General features: G+C 42.9%; 1 protein-coding gene across 31 annotated transcripts in view; it reads left to right on the top strand.

The window, feature by feature from the left end:
• Positions 1-304: 304 nt before the first annotated feature.
• The window catches only part of FBRSL1 (fibrosin like 1), a 560,551-nt gene continuing 541,183 nt past the window's right edge, over positions 305-19,672 (top strand). For 14 of the 31 annotated variants that reach the window (XM_068910794.1, XM_068910787.1, XM_068910789.1 and 11 more), the window contains exon 1: positions 306-1,184. In XM_068910794.1, the coding sequence (XP_068766895.1) occupies positions 891-1,184 (294 nt within the window). In that variant the 5' untranslated portion in view covers positions 306-890. Of the gene's footprint in view, positions 1,185-19,672 lie in introns of all 31 variants that reach the window. The other 17 variants (XM_068910790.1, XM_068910772.1, XM_068910793.1 and 14 more) reach the window with 3 other exon arrangements.

Genomic DNA, 19,672 nt, shown 5'->3' with positions numbered 1-19,672 from the left:
CCGACTGAGCGGCTTCTGGGGGCCGGGGCTGCGCCGCGCCGCGGGCGGCCGGGCTGGGGCGGGCGGGCGAGCGCCATCCGGCAGCGGGCGGCGGCGGGGGACGCGCCGCGCCGCGCCGGTTGGGGGCTGCGAGCCGCCGGCGGCGCCCGGCGAGGAGGGGTCGGCGGCGGCGGCAGCGGGCGGCGGCGGCGGGCGGCGGCGGCGGCGGGGGCTGCCCAGGGATTGTCTCGCTCGCTCCACGGCAAGAAAGTTGGGCGGCGAGCGCGGCGGCGGCGGCGGCCCCCCGCCGCGGTGCGCGGCGGCCGGAGCGGGGCCCCGGAGCGGCGCGCTGCCCCCGGGGAGGGGGCGCCGCGCCTGGATTATCCCGAGCTGGGTCGAGCCTCCTGGATCTGCCTCTCTCTTCGGCGCCGAGTGAATCCGAGGTGTCCTCGTCTCGATCCAGATAGATCTTCCCCCCCCCTCCTCCTCTCTTTTCTCCCCTCCTCTTCCCGTTTCGGCTTTTTTTGGGGGGGGTGGGGGGGGCGGGGGGTGGAAATTTGTCAAGGTCATTCCGTGGATTTAATATTTTTTTGTGTGTGTGTGCCGCTCGCCCCACCGCCACCCAGCCTTGCTCTGTGGATTATCATCGCCCTGGATCCGAGGGTCTGAACAGCAGGATTTTTGTTGTTGTTGTTGTTGGTTTTTTTTATTATTATTATTATTATATCATTTTTTAAGGGCTTCGGGGTTCGGAGAGGGGAAGCAGTGAGTTGGAGGGGGGCGACTTTTCTCCCCCCCCGCGCCCCCTCTCCTCCTCCCCCCCCCTCCGCCCGGCCTTCTCTCTTTTTCTTTTTTTTTTTTTTTTTTTTCCTTCCTCCTCCTCCTCCTCAATTTTTGACCCTTCTTCGGAAATGGATGGGAAAATCAGGCAGAGCCGGAGGTCGAGGTCGCAGCGGGACCGCGTGCGGCGGCGGGAGGCGGCGGCCCGCGACCCGCGCAACCAAAGCCCCTCGTCGGGCTCCGAGAAGGAGCCGAACCCCGGCCAGGAGAACGGCGGCCCGAACTGCCCGGCCGCCCGCGGCCCGCCGCCGGCCGCCCGCGCCGCCCGCCCGCCGCGCCGCCGCCGCCGCGAGTCCAGCTCGCAGGAGGAGGACCTCATCGACGGCTTCGCCATCGCCAGCTTCAACACCCTGGAAGCGCTGGAGGTAAGAGCGGAGCGCGGGCCGGGCGGCGCTCGCCTCGGCCGGGCCGGCTGTTCTTGTGGTGGTGGTAGTTGGGGGGGGGGGCGGTAAAAAAAGGAAAAAAAATATATATTTAAAAAAATGCGCTTGGAGGCCGCTGAATCTGACCGAAAAAAAAAAAAAAAGAATTAACGTGCATTAATGTCAGCCCGGAGGAATCTCGGGGCTGCGGTCGGGAGGGTGGCGGGGTTCTCGCAGCCCCGCTGGCAACTTACTGCATTCCCCCCCCCCCCACCACCTTCCCTTTCCCTCGCTCCGGCTAATGTTAACTATCACTTAGGGCAAGTCAAATGTTTGTTTGGGGTTTTAATTGGCTGCAAAATGTCCCCGGTGCTGCGGCGTGTTGGCATGGTCCGGTATTGTTGTGAATGGTGGAGCTTCCCCTTCCTCCCCCCTTCCTCCTCCTCCTCCTTCTCCTCCTCCCCCCGGCTCGTGGAGTTTGTGTTTGCATTGCCAAAATGTTACTTTATCTGTCTCCGGAGATTGTTAGCAAATGGCTAGTGTTTGACATTTTGTGGAAAAGAGATGTTTAAATGGATAATAATCCCTTGGTTGTAATTCCCATTTTTGAAGTAATTGAACAAATTCTTCATCTCGTGTTGACTGTACATATTTTTTTTCTGGTGTTAATAGGCTGGCAAAAAATATTGCTTGTCTAACTTATTACAAACAATATTTGCTGAGCAAATAGTGCCTGCCTTGTCTGAGCTAAGTTAAGCAGAGCAGGAAATTTAATATTTTCAGAGGGGCATCGACAAACTAAGGCTTTGGCTTTTGATTTCTGTTTTGTTTGTGTATGAGGGGAGGAACTGAGTTGTCGAGAGAAAGCACCTCGCAAGTCACTTGGTAGGCATAATAATTTGAGTTCTGAGTAAATATGAGCAATTCTGGTACCCTTGCTCAGCTTTCTTCAGTGTGCCGCACTAAAAACGTGGGCAAAGTTTTTGGGCACTGCCACTACTTTTAGACTTCCTGTTACTTGAGTGTGTTTTAAGCATGTTACAGTAATTGAGAATGGCATGTGGGCTAATGAAAAGTCTCAAATTTGCCTTGGGATCTCAAACATCTTTCACCCAGGCTTTGGGAACCCATTTTGTTTGTGTCTGTCATCTTGCCCTGTTTTTCCCCAGCCCAAACCTCTTGCCGCGCAGGCCTCTCCTTTCTGGTAGCCTTGTGGCTGTCACAAGTTTGCCGCTCGCTTGTGTCCTGCTCGAGGTGACGTGTGCAGGGGATTTTTCTGAACCAACTTCTGTGAGTCCTAGAGATGGTCCTCTGAAGTCCCACAGAGGGTCTGTGGTGGCCCCGAATAGCTCCGGCCACTCAGCGTCTTGCTTGGGAAATCGCTGATGACTTGGCAATCTACTGTAATATTTGGGTGATGAAATCTTGGTTTGGGGAGCCTGGAGTTGGAAACGTTGAAAAAAGGGAAATTTAGTCAAGTGTTCGCTGAGCAACACTGGGTGTGTAAGTACTGGAGTGGAGACATGATTTATGTAAGAGTGGAGATTGGTATTCTTTGGCCTTTAACAGAGTCATTTCTGGGGTGTTGCCCTAATAGGAAAGCCAACTGCTTTGTCAACGCAGGACTGATAATGAGCAAGCTATCCACTTCTGTTTTCCTTTAAAACAGATGCCACAGACCTGTCTGTATTTTTTTTTCTTCTTGGGCATGCTCTTAGTCAAATATGCATCAGCAGATAAGTCCAATTAAACCACTGAGTCTCCACTGAGCTGTCAGTGAAGAAAGTAAAATTCATCTTCTTGCAGAAATTTTCTACCATGATGAGCACATTATCAGGAAATAGGATTCAAATGATAGTACAGTCCCTCCGGGGCTGACAGGGAAAACTCCATGCTTTTCAAAGGGTATATGCCTTGTTATCAAATCAGCCAAACAGTAACCTTGGTAATAGGGCACATGGGGATAGAAGGTGACCTTAAACTTCTCCCACCCCAAAGTATGTCTGTCTGTGGAAGTGCTTTGGTTCTTTAAAAAAAAAAAAGGGGGAAAAAAACCCAAACCCTCAGGTACTGAACAAGGAGGCATGTCATATCCGAGGTGCTCTGAAGGTGCTAATAATCACGCACGTTTCATAAATTCCAGTAATGCTGAAAAGGAAAAATACTCTGCATTGTGAGGATTTGTCTTTCAAAAAGTGCAGCACTGCATTTGACAGTGGGTAATTTCTGGGAGATTTAATGTAGCAGCAAGCAGAGGGGATTACCAAGACAAAACTACTTTAAAGTAACATATGCCCAAGTAAATTAGTGAAACTGCAAGGTCATTTTGTGTAGTATGGAGCTGCGTGCTGTAGTGTGCTTGACTGCAACAGGTGGTTTTCTTCTGGTTTGGAGGAGATTTGCCTGTGTGTGTGTTTTAAGTACTCTTTAAAAAAAATCTTCTGTTATGATATTTTGAAAATAAATAATAATCAAAGATTTCCATGAGGGAGGAGAGAAAGAGAATAAAAGCGAGTTCACAGCCTAGGAACAGTACTGACCTAAGAGAGTCAGTTTTATTTAATGAATGATCCAAAAATGTTGCATATGTGGCTGTTCATTATGATCGGTTCTTGTTCTAGCGTTGTTTTTCACTTGACTTTACAGTGATCTGTGATTATGTTTAATAGACTAGCTAAGCTTTGGGCTTCCCCAAAAAATTAAATTTCTTTATGGTTAGAGAGAACGTTATGGTAGAGACATTTGGAAGAAGTAAGTTTTTTTTTGTTTTTCTTTTTATCTAATAACCACCGTGAATTCCCCTTCCTCACTTCAGAAAATTCTTATTGCTGGTGTTCCTGTAAGTAAAGGGTGCTATATATATATTCTTCCTACATGTTGAACTGGTGATAAGAGCAGTAAAGGTTAATCCTGGAGGACAGCTTTATAAAGCTTCTTTTAGCTCTTTGGTGTAAATTTAAGAAACGGCATTCTGGATTTTGGTTTAACTAATGTGGCAACGCTTGCTTTGGAATTTGGTATCTGAAATACTGCGTCTTAATTCTGTGACGTTTGTGACTTGACTTACAGATCCCCTGTCCTAACGTCTTTCATGTAAAGATGTATTTGATCGTATATTTTTTCATTAAGAGCAAAAATACCTGTCCACTAACAAACCAGCAGTCTTTGTAGTCTTTGTGTATAAAAAGTTAAGACTTCCCCTTTCCCTTCCTTCCCCTGGATCCTCTCGTATAAATCAGGTTCAAACTTCTATAAAACTCCGCCACTGGACGTGACTTGGGAGTTAACAGCCTGAAAAGCAAGTTTGCCCTGACCTGCCCATGTGCATGAGAGGTGGTCAGCGAGATGAGCAGCCCCTGGAAAACCATTAGATTATCGTGCCGCAGCAAAGCGGGCCAGTTCCTGTGCCGTTGGTCAAAGAAGTTAGCAGGCAGGGGATGGCGGGCTGAAAAATGGGGGATTCCTAGCTGCGTTCTGAAATGAATGGTATGGATGTGAGCATGTGTGTATATTCATTACATTCAGATGAAGCTGCTAATTATTCTTGAAGGTGATTGGTGAATCAGAGTGAGAGCATCTAAATGAATGAGTCGGTATTTGAGGGCTCTCTCTGATCATAGCTGTTCCTTTCAAGTACAAAAAACAGCGCTAAAAGGGGACTTCATCAGAATGTTAATGAATGTGATCTTTGAGAGCAATTGTTCTCTCAAAGTAGTTGTAAAGACAAGGGGTTGTGTTTTCTTTTTGGCTTCTGTTTATCAATTTTACAGATTCCAGCAAAGCTTTGGGACACTGTATGGAGATCTTCCTGAGTGTGTGTGTGTATTTTCTTTCTTTCTTTCTTTTTTTTTTTAAGGAATGTTTAACCTATCCACTTGCAAATGTGCTTTCAGCAATGCATTGTACAGAAGTAGATCCCAGAACTGAAAAGGCCGACCTTGACTTGGTGCCTGTCTTGTTGAAGTTAGTTGCTGCCCTTGCACACAAGCAGGGTTGGGGCCCTGCTGCAACTAGTTGCAGACCTGAAGGAGATTAACGCTTTGCCCCCTCCCTTACTTTTGTTCTTCATAGATCTAGCAGTGCTAAACTGCAATTACTACTTTACTGTGCGCACTTTAGTGTAGCAAAGTTTAGAAAGTGTAATGGTGATGGTCAACTTCTGGACAGAATCCATAAGCTCTTCAGCTGTTATCTTGATAAGGCTGTTTTCACATGTGTGTTGTACGCTGCTGTTACTGTTGCTCTGATCTCTCATTGATAAGAAAACCAGTGTATTTAACTGCAACTTCCTGTTCCAAAGGTTTTGTGCTAGTTCCACTGACCTAGGTATGTAACTTCTAATTTATGATTATATTGCTCCATATGTTGTACTTGCCTTTAGTTTTTTTCTGTAGCTAATGCTTATGTTTTAAAACAAGTTTCTAGATTTTAAATACTTTCCCCTTTTACGTAACTACTAAGTGATAGTGCTTTTGAAGGAGAGTTATTCCTTAAAAAAATTTTTTTTAGCTCAAGAAAGCTAGTGATTTTTTTGATAGTGCTCTAAATGCTTTTTTTCCTTTGATTTTCTTGAAGGCTTTTTAGTCTCAATTGATTTATTTTCCTAGTTGTTGATTTTGCATCTTCTCTGACTCAGGTACTTAAGGTATTTTTTTCGTTGTTGAAGAAAAAAAAGAGGTGGTTAATACAGAGCTAAAAGAGGGATTCTGAGGGATGAGTTCTGGAAAGTCTGAAGTATCTACCCAGTCTCATACACTGAATGTGTCCAGGAGTAAGTGGAAACTGGATTCTCTGCAAACCACAGTTGGATGGTAGACAGCAGTGAGTAAGGATCTGGCTCTTTTGTTGGAGCTAGGGCTCTTCACCTCATCAGTAAAACCTGCCAGGATAGCGAATGCAGAGCGAACTTGATGAAGGATTGTTGCCCTGAGAGCAGGTTGCACAGCTGGGGCGACTGCGCGTGTGATGCAGTACTGCCACCGGCATGGGCAGTGCCTGCTTGCCTGGGACGAGTTGCTAACGTGGTATTATCAGTCTTATTAGTGCCATCTTACAGAGCTGTGGTTTCTGCAGGGAGAGGAAATGGCCTGCTTACCTGAGGCCGAGCTCTGAAATGCCTGTGCTTTTTGAAATGCAGGTAAAAATCCCAGCTGAGCTCAGGGGTCCCCCTCATCCTTACCAAAGAGACAAATTGAGTTCTGTGTGGTTTGGTCCCTCTGAGGTCTTATATTTTTAGTCAAATTACACTTGACTGTTTGTTTTTTGGAAAGACCTCTTAGAAAATCTTAAAGAATTTTTCCGTACGAGCGTCCTTCAGCATAGATGCTCAGCCTTACTTCAGTGGTTTGCCTGGGGTAAAACATGAAATGAAGCTTGCTGAAATGTGTCTCCACACAGAAGTGGACCTGACCTGCACGAAGAAATTAAGAAGCTAAACTATAACTTATTTTCTTAAAAAGAAAAAAGTACTTCATAATTAAAAACATAGCGTCCTGTGTATTTTGCAAGTAAGAATTTCTGATAAAAGGGATATAATGAAATTAGTGTTCCACTTAATCCAAATAACAGATGAGGTGGGATCCAGCTAGTGTTTGTGTTTACATTAATGTGTTTGACTTCAGGTATACTAACAACTGAAAACTCAAATTAACAATAAAAAGTTTGTCTCGTTAACATATTGAGAGGACAATAAAGTTATTTCACAGAATGAGACTGAATTTTGCAATGAGACTTTATGGGAAAATAACAGTGAAAAATGGGCTCAGTAGGATGAGATTAGTCTGGCACACTTCACTTTTTCTTTGATAGATTCCTGCTTGCTCTGCAGAAGGGCTGATGTATTGCACAACTGTACCTCTTTAAAAATTCATACAGTTAAGGAGATACAGTACTCAGAATGTAGACAGTTACATTGATGTAAAGGTACCTGGAGTGATCCTGCTTCTTCCTGGGACTTTTTAAATATTTGTTGTGTGTTTTCTTTCTTTATTTTGAGTATCCTTTGTGCTCTTCCTTTCTGTTTCTTGGTGTGAGCTGCTGAATTGTCTAGGCACAGCCGCTGCAGGCTGCTTCCCTCCGTATCAGGCTTAACTGGACTAGGTGGTTTTTTTTTTTGTGTATATAGATCCTAAACTGCATGCGAACCTTGGGTGGAGAAAGTGCTATAGAGTAATGCTTATTGCTTCAGCTCCTGTAATGACTGATCTTTGTCATGGTGATAAAAGTTGTGGGGGAGCCATTATGTAGTTTGTCTTCAGTGCTGCAGCAGGTACTTTAAAGTGAACGTATCAGCAAAGCTGAAGCACTATGTCCTGCTCAGTGCGATGCGATATATATATATTTTTAATGAAGTTCTGAAATACAGTATGGAGGACGAGCATTGTGGTATCTGTTGTATGTGAACATCCTGCTGTAAGTGAGAACAATTTCCAATTCACTGCACTTTAATGCCTTCAGTTTATCACAGTGAAGGTATAAAAGAGCTTTATGTAGGTGAAGCGGCTCTTGCTGTTTAAATATCTTTTGGCTTTGCTGTGTTCCAGCACAACAGGGGCTTTGACTGTTCCAGCAGTGCTCCTTGCATAAAGAAGAGAGTCTGAGCACTGCTTTACTAGTCCTTTTCCATCTCTTTGAAAAATAGTTTATTCCAAAACTAATGAACTATTAATAATACTATTCAGCTGCTGAAAGGAGAGTCGGTCTTCACGTTACTAATCCAAAATGTTTAAAATGGAGGAGGGGGTAAAATAATTTCCAAGGCTGCCTAGGCAAAAATGAGACCTGTATTTGGTTGCCAGTCGAATTCCTCTTGCGCTAGGTGTTGTGAAAGTGAGGCCGACATGACCTGAACAGGTTCCAGGGCTCTTCCCGCCTGCTCTGAGTGAGGCTGGTGGCTGTGTTGAGCCCTAACAATGAGAGGGTAGGAACGTGTCAATTTTTGTAGCTTAATTATTTTGAACTGACTATCTGGATCCAGAATTCCGAAATACCTGGTAAAAATGAACCGAGGCAGCTACGTGTACAGCGCTTGCATGATCCAAGATGAATGGAGAATGTTTCCTTTGTAGCTCTGTCTTGCTTCAAGCCAAAAAGAGACTAACTTGAACAAAAGTTTCATCTGCAAGGTCAGTGGTTGGCATGGATAAGGGGATTGAAGGGATCAAAATGATTTCCCAGCGCTACTGGCTGCAAAACATGGGCTTATGGCACCATTCCTGTCTCTCCCTTTGTGCTCAAAGCAAAGCTTTTTTAATCTTTTGCTAGCTATGTATAGTTACAGCACATGAACGTGGCAATTTGGAAGTCCAGCATTCTATTTTGGGGGACTGTTGGTCACTGTCAGCAGGCCTAGGGAGCTGTACTTTGTCTTGTTCTCTCCAAAGCATGTTTTGCAAAGAAGGTACCAGGGCTGTCTTTTCTGAACGCGTTCTGATCGAGATGCACTCAGATAACATGCATGGTGCCCCTGTGCTTGTAGTCTAAACATGGAATTTATGATGTTTGTGACTGGATATCATCGCCTTATCTTCCTGTCCAACAGACGTTCTTCGTAGGTTTGTAAAAAGATGACTGTAATTGCATGGTGGGTTTTTTTACTTTTAAATTTAGAACGATTTACTCTGATGTTTACATATCCCTGACCTAGCCTCTACTTAGCAAGGAGATGCTTAGGTTAGGAGGAAGTGTGCAGCCCAAGTTGGAAAACAAAGAATAATTTAGGGCCTCTGGCTATTCAATAGACTGTGCCATAATGAAGGAGACCAAGGTTATTTCTTTAAACCCTCTTGATAGTTAAGGTTGTAGGTTCTCCACTGGTGACTCTTATTTCTACCACAAAGCTAGAAAATACAAAGAATTTTAGGGCAAGAAAGAGCTGTTTTAGCCTTATAATGACACCAAATGCATCGACTAACAAATATATATTGTTGTTGATTTCTTTGGACTCAAAAATGTGTCTTGCTCTGCTGCCTAAGAGGATATGCAGCTTCTTTTATGCGTCTAGCTCGAGCACGTACTCGTGCACAGGGGGAGCGAGACTCAAGATAGTGTGCAGCTAAGAGATGTTTATGGAATCAGTCAAACTTGATATAAAATAATTATGGTGTTTTGACAGCTTGTTAATAACTTGCAACCATTGGAAGAAGAAATAGAATTACAGGATTCTTGGTCTTTGATGGAACCTTGGCATTTCTTTGAGATTGTAAAATTAAAGAAAGAATGTGAAAACCATTAAAATAGTTGGACGTGGTTTCTGGGAAAAATGATGGGCCACTTAATTAAAAAAATGCTTTGTTCCAGTTGAAGTTCATTGCAGTTCATTTCTGTGTAGTTCACTGTATTTGTAGTGGTGAAGGAAAGAGGGGGACACCCCCAAAATCTATCTGGGCTTGGGCATCACTCAGATTTTTTTTTTTTAATGTTCTCTGTGAATGAAGTGGAAAGAAATCCTTGTGAGCATTAGACATGAGAGAAAAGTCTTGTCACCTGTAGTGACTAAAATCCCCTGAAGTGTTGCCAGCATGTACTTTAGGAATCATATAATTATATGATTATTGAAAGAGACATAAAAGACCTCATGGCAAAAACCTTAGAAAGGGGGAGGGAGGGAATCTGTATGCAAATAAAGATACACAGAATTTGCTGTCCTTTTTTTCTAGTTATTTTTCAGTCCAAAGCCTAGTATTTGTTTTTATGGGGATTACTTAATAAAACTGGGGCATGAAAAGGAAGGAGAAATTGTTTACACTGTGTTACAGGACTGGCATGCAATCTTATGGAGTTGGAGTATAAATAACTTTTAAAAGTAAAACTACAAAGTGGGTTTTCTACTAACAGAAAATAGCCATTTGTTGTAATGTTATCCTGCAATAAAAGTGTTTTGTGGTCTGGTGGTTAGCAGAGGGGACCGGAAGTCAAGATAATGGGTTTTTTTTCTGACTCTGCCACAAACTTCCTGTCTGAGCTTTGGGCAAGTCCTTTAATTGCTGCATGCTCCACCTTACCCCCCGCATCAACTGCGCACGGTGTTTACTTGGCCGCCTCGATGGAGGCTCTGTTCTCAGGTCGGGGAGACTGGGGTAATCCTCTGACTTGAGTGCACCTAGGCTCGTGTTTTGGCCCTGGTATATTTTGAAACTTGGGTTGTGTTTGTGCATGGATGACGGGAGATCCTTTGACGAAAGGCCTGCTGGTGCTGTTGCTGCTTATGAGCCCCAGCAGTATTTCCCAGTTTGCAATGTGGGGTAGGGATATGCTTTTTCTTGGTCGCACACTCAAGGCCTTATTTTGCTGCAATGCCAGGAGAGCATGCTGGAAGGCTCCTGTTGGCACCGGTGGATGAAAGGTGGGATGGATGTTATAACCAGGTGGGAGTACGAGCGTTGGTATCTTCCGGCCTTGTTTGTCATTTCATTAGCTTGCAGCCAGAGTTGAATCTTCCTGTGTGAACCACTAGTGAATTTTTTTGCTTTTCCTACTAACTAAGGTTCTTATTGTTGTAAGGGTCTTTCATGTGGGATGTATTGACCAGCGCAATAGTCCTAGTGCGTATGCCGTGCTGTATGCCAGTGCAAGTTTAGTGTAAAATTCTCCTGAGTTTGGTTCTCTGGTCTCCTTTCCTAGTCTTAAAATACAGATTTGTGCTTAGCTTGACTTGGGGATTTTTAAGTTCTCTTAAGCTGCTTTTCCTTACTGATGCCCTTGATTTATAATCTTGTTTCTCATAGAAACATTCATTCATGCATTTACTGGGGAGCTCTCCTGATGTAGCACAGACCCATATCTCAAGAGAGGTTTTGTTGCAAGATAGGCAAAAACCTCCTTCCTTCTTTCTCAGGCTTACTGAAACATACAATGTATTAAAAGGGAAAAAAAAATCATACTGTTATTCAGTGTAGAGTTACTGAATATTTTGTAAGATTCTCTTCAGAAGAAAGAATACCATTTGTTCTGATATTCTAGTTTGAAGCTAAATAGCACCAAGTTATGATGCAAGTTTGCTAATGTTTTTTAGCAGAAAATGACAATGGTTTTCCAACCAGATGGATTCTGTAACACATTCGCTATCAGCTCATCTATCAAACTCTGCAGATGTTGGTACGTTCATTGTAACGTACACATGGTAATATCGTTTGTTACATCAAACAAACGATAAACCTATTCAAGTGCTATTAATGTTTTCCCAGCAGCACCCTGACGTGGATTTGGTGGCAAGGAGAGTGGGTGGGGGTTTTCTGTTTTCAGGCTGGCCCTGTTAGGTACTGGATGGGAATTTTGAGTGGAGCTACTTAGGTTCATTTCATTGCTATGAAGATGGTTGCATCTGAAGGGTTGATGTAACTCCTGTAAAGAGAACCATTTTCAGGCTTCCTGATATAGATACTCATATTTCCTATGTTACTTGTATCAGGAAGATAGTTAATGAAACAGAAATGAGAGCCTCTGGGTTTATGTGATCTGTAACTTCATGTCACGCACTTCATAACTTTTCTTCCACATCATTGAATGCAATGTTTTTTCTGCATCCAGCCAAAAGTATTCAAAGGACTCAGCCAGGAAAAGGTCCATATTCCTGTTATGAAGTTACCTTTCTGAGTTTGTCTCTTTGTAAGAGAGGATGATGTTTGTAGCAGCTGTTAGATAAGACATTATCTAGAGGCTTGTGTTGTAACCTCAGTTACAAAATGAGGTAGTGTTTTGGCAGGTGTATGATATGCCATCTCCATAAAGTAGGTTACGAATGAGTTTGCTTTCTTGATAGGATTATTTCTGAGCTTGGTGTGTGGGGTGTTGTTTTTTTTTTTTCTTTTGGTAAATTGCTTACATGAGCTATTTCCAGACTGAAGATCTCTGGCCTCTTAACTTCACCCTTGTTCTGCACTGAGAAATGCATCAATGGGTTGTGAAGTTATGGAGCATACTGCCTAGCTGTCCTCATCCAGGAGGAGCTCAGTGTTGTCATCTCTGTGCTTTTGAGGCTCCTGTTTTGTAGGCAGGTATTGCTTGAGATGCAACTTGGAGGCAAGCCGTGCATGCTTGCAGATGGCTTCTCCCTTTGGGGATGGTGTGAGGAAAAGCAACAATTAAGTCCCAAATGAGGAAGTTCAAATTCTCCTTTTGAGTGCTCTGCAGTTCCCATACTGGAGCAGTACTGGATCCTCGTCTTTAAGACGAGTGAAACATCAGGGACATTACTCTAATGGAGAAAGCACCTCTGGGGAGCTTTCTCCACTATCCATTTGGTTGATTGGTTTCCTCCAGATTGTGGGTAAGAGAAGTACAGCGACCTTCTTGCTTGAGATTTTATCCTCTTTCAAGAAATGATTTGGCTGCTCTTGTTAAATTCAGCAGTTCTTAAGTGTTTGCTCCTGGGTTTTAAAATCTTCCTCGAAATTATTTGTCTTCAGCAGTTGAAAGGTGTTACATTGCTCTGTATAAGCAGGTATTTATGGATTTCCGGGGAGGATAATCGTTTCTACCAGGGAGCCTAGAATAAGTTCTTTGCTGGCTTCCTGGTTAAAATGTGTCAGTTGATTTTTTTTTTTTTTTTTTTTTTCTTTACTGCTGCTAACACAAATCCTACAGGCAGTCCTGGGCCAGAAACATCATTGTTTGCAGGGTTAACGTTATTTGATTTTTAAAATGAGCTACTAGTTATTTGACAATGATATGGGATTTGGGGGGGTAGGTTTTTTCTTCTTTTTGAAGCTTGTGGGGGAACTTTGCAGGCTGGATCCCTATTATGTCACAGATGCTGAGCTTCTATGTGAAGGGCAACTCGTTGTGGTGGCTGCGATTTGTTACTGAACAGTGTTTTGCTGATACGTTTGTGGCCTGCACTCAAAGGCAGTGCCTAGTTGCACATCTTCGGGTGTTATGATTTGTGGTCCGAATGGTGTCACCTTTTACGATATTTCTTTGTATTCTGTATGGTTGGCACAACCCGTAAGGGTTTTAATTGGGCTTCAAAATGGACTAAGCGTAAATTGCTGGTGTCTTTATGTTAAGTATAATATAACTAGTCATCTGAAATCAGATTATTGGGTTTACTTAATGGTTCCCACATATTGCCCTAAGAAAGCTGTCCTTTCTTTTTAAGGCTTCTGTAGCAGTCAGTAGATTTTACTGCCATTGCTTACTACAGTCACTTGGAGAGAGAGGTTAGCTGAGACTGAAAGTGAACCGCTTGCACAGGGTGGTGGTGCTTAGGGACAAACACATGACGCTGGGTAAAATAAAAGGGGTAAGCCCAAATGTCTGAAACGTTAACCCAACTGAGTCTGGTTTGCATGAAGCATTGGATCTGGGTTTAGTGGAAGCAGGAAGCAAAAACATCAGAAGGTCCTTTGTGCCCTGTTTGCACCAGGGCAGGCCGAGGAAAAGCGGGGCTGAGGGTGGGGGGAGGTTAGTGGTGTTGGGAAGCACCTCCCAAAACTGCTGGCTCTTGGTTATTCTGTCGCGGTGGGGATGCTGCTGGCCCTGCTGTGTTGTCCTGTCCTGCAGAGCCCGGTGATGCCCTATAGTGTGGGGCATGTCCCAGCGCTAGTGCTAGTAAATGAGCAACTTCTGCTGGTGCGTTTCTTTTGCGTAAAGCTTTTCCTCATTCTGGATTTTTCTCAAATTGATTTTTCATTAATTCTGTTTTTTTGTTAATAGCCAATAAGGGAATTTTCGCTGTTTCAGTGTATTTAACTGAGGGCAAAAAAGGATTGAATACTGAGAGGAAAGAATAGACTTTTGGATCAAATGATATGTACAAATATTTGCTTTGTTCTTTTATGTCTTTTGTGTACGTGTGTATAACAATTCCCATGCCATTTATAAATGAAGTCACTGGTATTTTCATACTATTACATTCGCAAGGTTCGAAACATAAGCAAAATGTGATTCTTCGGTCAGTCTCTGCTCAGTATTATAGAAATAATGATTCTGTGCCTAATGTATAAACCTAGGGACAAAAAGCATGCCAGTAAGAATACAGACCTGGCGAGGGGGGAGGGAGTGAGATGTAGCATGTTTTACCCGTTCTGCTGGAGCATACTTGTTCATATTTTGGGGTCAGGAAGGGGTTAATCATTGGGCAAGACTGCCTTCTCTAATGGCAACAAGCAAAATGTGGCAGGAGTGTGGGTTTCTCCCCTCCCCCTGTTAGACAAACAGATTGACGTGCCTTGGGAGAATGACAGCTTGCAGCAGTGCAATTTAGCCAGTGTGGGTCTGGAAGCAGGAGCGTAAGTGGAAAAGCATGGGAAAAAAACAACTGGCTTTGTGTCTTCATGACAATCAAGCCTTTCCGAAAAGCGTAAATGCCTCTTGAAACATATTCCTGATCTGGAGAAAAGAACAGAAATTGGGCTGAGATTTTCCTGACCAGTGAGTTGACATCCCATGGCTTAGGCTTCTCAGTTAGCCCCCAAACTGTATATGTTCAAAGGTCTCTTCTTGGTGGTTGCAGATACCGTCCACGAAGGTCAGAATCTGGGTTACAGCTGAATGACGAGGTAAAAGCTTTGCAGTGACATATGGATTTTTTTAGACTTTCTAGTTCCTCTAATATTATACTGTCAGTCTTTAAAGCTGAGTGAACTTTAAATATCATCTCTGTTTAACAGCATTTAATCTTTGTTTTCTATTTTGTTCAGCCTGAGCAAAGAAATACTGTTTTATTCTCTTCTAGATGATGGGCATTCAAATGGTTTTTCTCTCTTTCTATAAATAAAGAATGAGAGCTTGGGTGCCCAGTTATTTAATGCTATTCCCTTTTTAATGTTGATAGTTCATCTTGGGGCCCCAACTCTTTTTATGTAGGTTTTTTTTTTTTTAAAGTCTCTAAAAATACGTATCTAAGGGACTTAATTAGTGTTGATATTTCAGTGATGTGGGGCTATTTAGCTTTTTTTAATGAGGCACCAGTGTATCAGAGTCCAAAAAAAGGGAGAGGGGAAGGGGGATGCAAAAAATTCTGACTAAATTATTTGTTGGTGCAGCACTTATCTTGCATCCTGTGGAGTGAAGGGAAAAAAATCGTGGTATTTAGCTGCTGTGGAAGTACTAGCTTATTCACTTTGCTTGATGCTCTTAGAAAAATCTGCCTAGGCAAACACATTTCGACCAGTGGGTGCGTTTCTGTTCGGCTGATATTATTTTAAGTCTGATAAAGCATTGTTCACACCTTCTTGGAATGCAGTGTGGGAATAAATGGGAAACTCAATCTCCTTAGTGCCGTATGTCATACAGACAGGCCGTGCTCTAATACAGGGATTTATTTCATGCATGGTAGCCTAGACATGAAACAAATGTGTAGAGAAGGGAATTATGTAAAATTGAAAGTGACAATTATGCAAACATTCACGTTGAGGAAGAAGTAAATTCTTCTCTTTTTCCATGTGCTTGATTTCAGAGTTAAGCAGCCTGTTCGGATTTTTTGAAAGTGTATTTTGCATCTGTTGTATCTCTCTCTCATATCTTGGCTGCTTTTTTCTTTTCTTTTCTGTTTTTTTTTTTTTTGGGGGGGGGGGGGGAGGTTGACCTTATTTTACCTTTTGTTCCATGGAGTCATTTAATCTTTGTACTGTGAGGTACACCTTGCCAGAGAAAAGGTTAGCACCCTTCCATTTAGGTACTGAAGCCTACAGTCCTCACCCCTGTGCAGCAGGGCAGCCTGTCCTCCTTTGCTCTGTTCGGCAGCTCTGCATCCTGTTATGGGAACGCTCTGACTGACATGTTCCAAATCTTTTCATTTCAATCCCTTTTTTTTTTTTAAAAGGAGGGAGGGGAAGTTGGTGAGAGAAGAGGCAAGCTGTGAAAATAGCTCTATATTTAGACAGATACCCTTTTGCAGAGCTAAACGACTTGATCTTCCACACTGCTTGGTAATTCCCACGCTTCCCGTAATCGAGATGCTGAGGAGGGAGCTGAGGCTGGAGATGTGTGGCCACTTCAGTCTGACATAAGAATGTGTTTCTGCTGAAAGGAATGGTCCTTTACTGCCCTGGCTGCTTGTCCGTATTATGTCCCTTGTGCCTGCGTTAGCATTTATGCTGCCAGGAAGACAAATTCCCTGGTTTGTTGGTCTGGCTGGTCGTGCAGCCATGCAAATGCTGCCCTGTCATGAGGAAGGCGAGGAGCGCCGAGAGAGGGGGCCTGCACGGCAGATGTGTATTGATTAACGAACCCATGCAAATATGGCCTGAGCCTGAGCAGTAGGATTATGCCTAAATGTTCTCTAAATGGTTTAGGTAGTTTTCTAAGTCAGGGACCCACTGAAATGGATGGTGGAAAACGATCATGGGGCTGTAATGACTTTTGACATTGGCTTCAGTTGAGGCTTCTGAAGTTTAAATGTTGTGGTTGATTATGGAGCAGTGGGGAGGGACTGCTGGGGGTAGAAGGGATTACCTGGGAGGATAGGACCTCATTTGTGACTTAATTGTTCTGAAAAACAGTTTCTACCCTGTGTTCATTGATTAGTTTCAAAGTGACAGGGAGAAAGACAAGACAAGCTTTTGTTAGTATTTGGTCAGATGTTTCAAGAGGATGAGGTATCTAACCCTATTGATGGCAAAAAGTTAAAAGTAGTTCAGTCTGTAAAAGGTCTTTACAGCTTAGTTTACACACAATTTTTTTTTCTTACCTTCCTGGGTTTTTTTTCTTTTCTTTCTATCTTTCTAAACTGTTTCCTGTGCTGGTATTGTATAAAGGAGAAACAAATATTGGATATTAAATCCAGAGAGTGGGGGAAGAAGCAGCTTTTCATATCGGTGCCATTTTTTTCTTCCTGTAATCCCGTGAAAGGATAGAAGGCAGTGTTGGGGGAGGACAAGATCAGTGTTTGAGACCAGCTGAATGATGGCTCTACTGCAGAGAATGTTTTTCATGGAGACGAGTTGTGTGGGGAGGGAGAGAAAGTTGCATGTAAATGCTTTTTATTTAGAAATTTGCACAATTTAATTGCATTAAAGGAGGGGGAGGGACCCTCTTGTGTGTGCATTGAAGACTTCAGTGAGCATAAGTAACCTCTGTGGCACAGTAGTCATTGACCTTGTCAAATCATGCCATTGGAGGTCACGTGTGGTAAAGTGGGTTGCCACAGGGGATTAGCACATCTGGGCAGAGATTTTTTTTTTTTTTTTTTTTTTAAATCTGAGCATGCATGCTAGATCCCATCTCCAGCAGAACATATGGATTCATCAGAAACAGGAGAGAGAAGAGAAGAAAGTATGTGCCAGAAATACATGGGAGAGTCGTGTCTGGTGCTAGGTGCTTTCTTGACCCCAGATGCACCAATTGAGACAGGTGGTTATGCTCTGGACTCCCAGCTCACTAAAAATGAGAAGATGTGCTTGAAATTTAACTACAAGAAACTCCCAAGCTTCCCTCAGTAATCTCGTAGTTAGGCAGGGGACAAGGCTATCCTTTTGCCTTAGTTTCCCCTATGGTTTCATGTCTACAAATGTTCTTTCACATCCTGTCTACAGCTGTTATCGTTCCTGATGCGAACATATGCAACTTCAACATTGTGATGTGGGAGGCTGATTTATTTATGTTTTAAGGTCAAGAATTTGTATTTTAGGTTGAAAATGTAAATATAAAATGATATTTTCTTACAGATCGCTGAAGTTAAGAAATGAAATGACAATGATATATCTGACTCTTATGTAGCACTTAACATTTACTGTCTAGATTTATGAAGGTACTAGCCCCATTTCACAGATGGGAATGCCTGAAGCATAAAGAAAGCAAATGATTACTAACAAATAATCCATTTGGTCTGTGCCTAGAAAGGAAAATATTGAAGATTTTTACTTTACAACTTTTACTGAAGTGTTTAATAGAAAGTTTGTTGGTGTGGTATCTGAAGTCTAAGGAGTTGAGCGTGAGGTTCTATACAAACCTGTTCTGCTCTGCCTTGCTATGGTAGGCGAGCCCACAGTGTTGCGCTCTGTGTTTTTCAGCTGACAGGCAATAACTTACAGCTCAATCAGGAATGCAGGTGCTGTCTGTGTGCTACAGAGACCTTAAAGCAGTTTCTTTGTGAGATGGAAAATCATGTGCTCTATTATAGCTGCACTAAGAACAACTGTCTAAACAGTGCTTCAGTTGAAGAGATTGAACATGAACCCCAAAACAGGGTTAGCTCCACTCTGGAGTGTGGATGTGTTACAGCTTGTTTCTGTCCACATAGGTAAGCGTTGTTGCCACAAGATAGCTTATTTACTGAAGTTTATTTCTGACTTGTATTCCAGATCCACTGACAAGTATGGTAGGAGATGTGAAAACTGGTCTTGTTGCAATCAATAGAGTTGTCTAGGGTGTTTTTTCTTTTGTTGTATTTTTGAACTGAAAATATGTCCTGTTAACTGCTTCTCCCCCATTTTATTCCTACAGACTAAGTTTCTCCTTTAACTGATATAATTTCACATCTCATGAAGAAGGCACTAAAAGGAATTTATCAATACTTTGTGCAGAAAAATGCTTGGTATCTCAATAGGTTAAAACACCTTTAAAGTTGAGGGTAGCTAGTCTTTCTGTTTGCCAGTCAGGCAAACCACTTGTCACTAATTTCCATTCCCTGCTGGAGGGGGAAAAATGACTAATGCTTTGCTTCTGCCTTAGTCATAAGGACCTGGAATGAAACTGGTTGTAGCAATTAAAAGGCCAAATCAGAATCTCTGAAGTGTTGTGTTTTTTTTTTCCTTTTTTCTCTCTTTGTTTTGACTGGAGGACTGGGATTTGTAACTCTCTCTCCTAAATTTTTTTCTAGGCAGCAAAGCTTTAATGCTAAAGTTCTGCAGAGCCATTCTTTTTAGAAAAGACTGCTTAAGTTAGAGTTGCATCCACAAAACTATGCTGAAGGCCGGTTGCAGAAGGTACTCTCTATTTATTCAAGAGAGAATACTTATCCTGAAATACTGCCAGGCTTAGAAGTGGAAATAGTGGCACAGACAATAGAAATGAATCACCTAAGTTGGGGTTTTCAGCCTTTGTAAAAACTAGATGGCCTCTAAAGCTTCTTCAGAGGATGCTTGGTTCTCTATAAAGACATATTTAGGACTACTAGCAATGGGTGTGGTTTTTTTATGTTTGTTTTTTTTCTTACTTACCTTTAGAGGTTGCTCCTCGGCTTCCCACTGGGGACTGCAGGCGACTGACTGAAAACCTTATGTCACAGCAGTGGCGGAGCTTCGAGCAGGACCTGGGTTCTTCCAGTTCTGAGTTCGTTGCAGTATTTATTGTACCATGTTGCATCCTTAATGTTAGTTAGGTTGGACTTGGGGAATTAAGTGGCGCAATTATGAAGCGGAGGTAAAAACACTGATGCGGTGTCTGCAATAAATTAGTCATTTTGTACCTCCAAATAGCAATTATTCTTCTGACTGGCTTTTATCTGACCAATTTGCATGTGCAGTCATGGTAACTGGGTTTGCAGATAAGGCACAGAATTTCATGTGGATCTGATGTTGAGTTTTGGTCTCCCATGGCTGGAGCAAAAT

This window comes from Struthio camelus, chromosome 17, assembly GCF_040807025.1.
Source record: "Struthio camelus isolate bStrCam1 chromosome 17, bStrCam1.hap1, whole genome shotgun sequence".
Taxonomy (NCBI): Eukaryota; Metazoa; Chordata; class Aves; order Struthioniformes; family Struthionidae; genus Struthio; species Struthio camelus.
The sequence above is the reverse complement of the archived record's forward strand: the minus strand, read 5'-3'. Positions and strand labels throughout refer to the sequence as shown.